The following is a 2,825-nucleotide window of genomic DNA, read 5'->3' on the forward strand; positions in this document are numbered from 1 at the left end:
ACCTTGTATATGTATGTGTATGTGTGTGTGTGTGTGTGTGTGGCGTTTCGTTTATGTATATGTGGAGACGGGGTGGGGGTGGGGTGAAGTTATGTGGGCTGTTTAGCCCCAGGTCAGTGCTGATCCAAACAGACCATTCAAGCGTGATCAATACCAGTGTCGTCTGACTGACCCCCATGCAGGTAGCACATAAAGAAGCACCCACTACACTCTCGGAGTGGTTGGCATTAGGAAGGGCATCCAGCTGGAAAATCCTTGCCAGATCAGATTGGAGCCTGGTGCAGCCTCCCGGCTTGCCAGTCCTCTCAGTCAAACCGTCCAACCCATGCCAGCATGGAAAGCGGACGTTAAACGATGGCCGCTTCCATTGAAAATGATGTATCAGTGTTCAGTGTTTTGCCTAACGACCAACACAAGTAATTTGTTTCTGATGATCAAATGTTTTGGCTGCCACACATTACTTCACTTTCTCCATCAAATCGACCAATGCTAAAAATAGAAGTCAAATCCAATTTCCTTCCATTTGAGTGTCCCACTTCCTTTGAAAAGTCGATGCAAAGATCATATTTGGAACGGATATGATTACCGTGATTCCTCTATCTTGTTTGACCTGGGATTAAGTAACATTAATGCCCCTAGGCAACCGATCGGTGCTAGAAATAACAGTTGAGTTCCTTTCAAATCAAACACCACCTTAAGAACAACATTTACGCTTCTACGTTGCTAGAAATAGAAGCTAAATCTTGTAAACAATTTAGATGGGAAGTTTAAAGTAATATGGAAGTGTTTGGTGAGGAAATGAACGTCGTTCGTTGAACGAGGTTTATTGTGAAAAATAAAACAAGGTTTCAGAAAGTGGGAGGGAGGGAGAGGTAAAGGGAGGGTGTATAGAGAAAAGAGAGAGGGGGAGAAGGCAAAGAGAGAGACGGATAGATGAGACAAGGAAAGAGAAAGACTAAGAAACGGAGAGAAAGAGAGAGAGACAAGGAAAAAGAGAAAGATATATACATATATAGAGAGAGAAAGAAGGAAAGAGATAAAGGCAGAGGAGAGAGTGAAAGAGAGACAAACAGAAAGAGATAGGAAGAGAGGGAGGGAAAGAGATGGGTGAAAGACAGAAAGAGAACAGAGAGAGAGTACATAGAAAAACAGAAAGAGAGAAAGCAAAGAGAGAGCGAGAGAGAGAGACGCTCCTGTTCACGCGCTGTCACCCGCCACTAAGCCGCCGATTTGGGTCTGTCCGGAGAATATAAGGGTTATATTGCCGTTGTAGAAGTAGGGAAACCTTAAAGGAGTCCGAGGCCCCAGGAAAGGGGCCGGAAAAACCCAAGCAAAACCATCAACTAACCTGTATTCTCGGCAGGCATTCTGTATATTTTCCGTTCAAAATCACGCGCCCACCATTAATATTATCCCATAATGGTGTGTGTAACGCTGACTTCCGTTACGGAGAGAGAAAGTGGGAGGAGAGAAAACAGAGCGAGGAAGAGGGTGAGACAGAGAGAGTGGGAGGAGAGAAAACCAGAGCGAGAAAGAGGGTGAGTGGGAGAAGGCAGAGAGAGATGTAGTTAGAGATGGGGAGTGAAAGAGAAGATAGAGACAGGGGGTAAAACACAGCTAGAGAGGGAGAGAAAGAGTGAGACGAAGGAGAAGGAAATAGAGATAAAGAAAAATGAGAGAGAGAGAGAGAGAGAGAGCGAGCGAAAGAACAACTCATACGTTACAGAAAAGTGCAGAGCAGACGTTACTTCCGTATATTTATCTACTCATACCACTACTCCATCTAATTCACTCTTTCATTTCATTTTACTGGCTTTATAATTCAACTCTTATATATATACATATATATATATTTAAATCACTTGATTCGAGTGTCTTGCACTTCGATTTCTTGCTTATCTCATAACCTCTCTCTCTCTCTCCCTCACATTTAACTCCGGTCCTGCTCTGCTTCTACTTCCGCTTTGCTTACTTATTTCACTCTCACCTCTACTCTCTTTCTCTCCAACCCTAACCCTAACCCTAACCCTGCTTCTATTTCCGCTTTGCTTATTTATTTCACTCTCATCTCTACTCTCTCTCTCCACTCCGCTTGTTTAAGCTACACTCACACATACGTTGGCAGAGTTGAGTAACGCAGATGTCGCTTCGCTACATTCAACTACTCATACCACTACTCTCCCCATTTTTTCCCCCCTCAGTAATTTCAACCAATCAATGACGTCTATTGAGGGGGAAAGCAATTACTGCTGTGGTTTGTCAACAAGACGTTCCGGCGGTGTATGTTTAGTTTGTCAGTTCTTTCTAACATATTACCCTTTGGCCTGTAGATTAAAAAAATAATTGTCACTGTTATTTATGACATATTTCATTTGAGATACACGCGTGTATAATTTAATCGCTTCAGTTATTGGTCATTTTTTTCCATTTGTTTTGTTTGGGAAATAATTTTCGTTTACTTTTTGCTTGTCATTTGAACTGGGTTCAATCCACAGCTGCATTGTGGCTCATCCCCAGATCTTCTACGGTTGTGGGTAACCACAAGCTATCTTTCTTTTCCAGCTTGTTTTCCGTAGAAAGTGTTGGAGGGGGAGAGAGGAAAACGACATCGTAGAAAGCGAAAGAGATACAGCGAGCGCGATTTCTTTTGAAGGGTGTTAGGGTTTTCGAAATCGCGCCCTCTGTATCTCTTTCGCTTTTACGACGTCGTTTCGCTCTTTCCCTTTTTATGGAAAAATGCCGATCTTTGGTAAAGATCGCCGAAAACACTTTTTACGGAAAAGGCCGATATTTCGGATTGGTATCGAAAGATCGCCAAAAAAAAA

At 42.9% G+C, this 2,825-nt stretch overlaps 1 protein-coding gene across 1 annotated transcript in view; it reads right to left on the minus strand.

Annotated features, from left to right (window-relative positions):
• The window catches only part of LOC106879902 (uncharacterized), a 9,905-nt gene extending 8,429 nt beyond the window's left edge, over positions 1–1,476 (minus strand). The window contains exon 1 of the mRNA XM_014929651.2: positions 1,349–1,476. Within this exon, the coding sequence (XP_014785137.1) occupies positions 1,349–1,367 (19 nt within the window). The 5' untranslated portion in view covers positions 1,368–1,476. The remainder of the gene's footprint in view (positions 1–1,348) is intronic.
• Positions 1,477–2,825: the final 1,349 nt, after the last annotated feature.

Source organism: Octopus bimaculoides, unplaced genomic scaffold (assembly GCF_001194135.2).
Source record: "Octopus bimaculoides isolate UCB-OBI-ISO-001 unplaced genomic scaffold, ASM119413v2 Scaffold_110310, whole genome shotgun sequence".
Taxonomy (NCBI): Eukaryota; Metazoa; Mollusca; class Cephalopoda; order Octopoda; family Octopodidae; genus Octopus; species Octopus bimaculoides.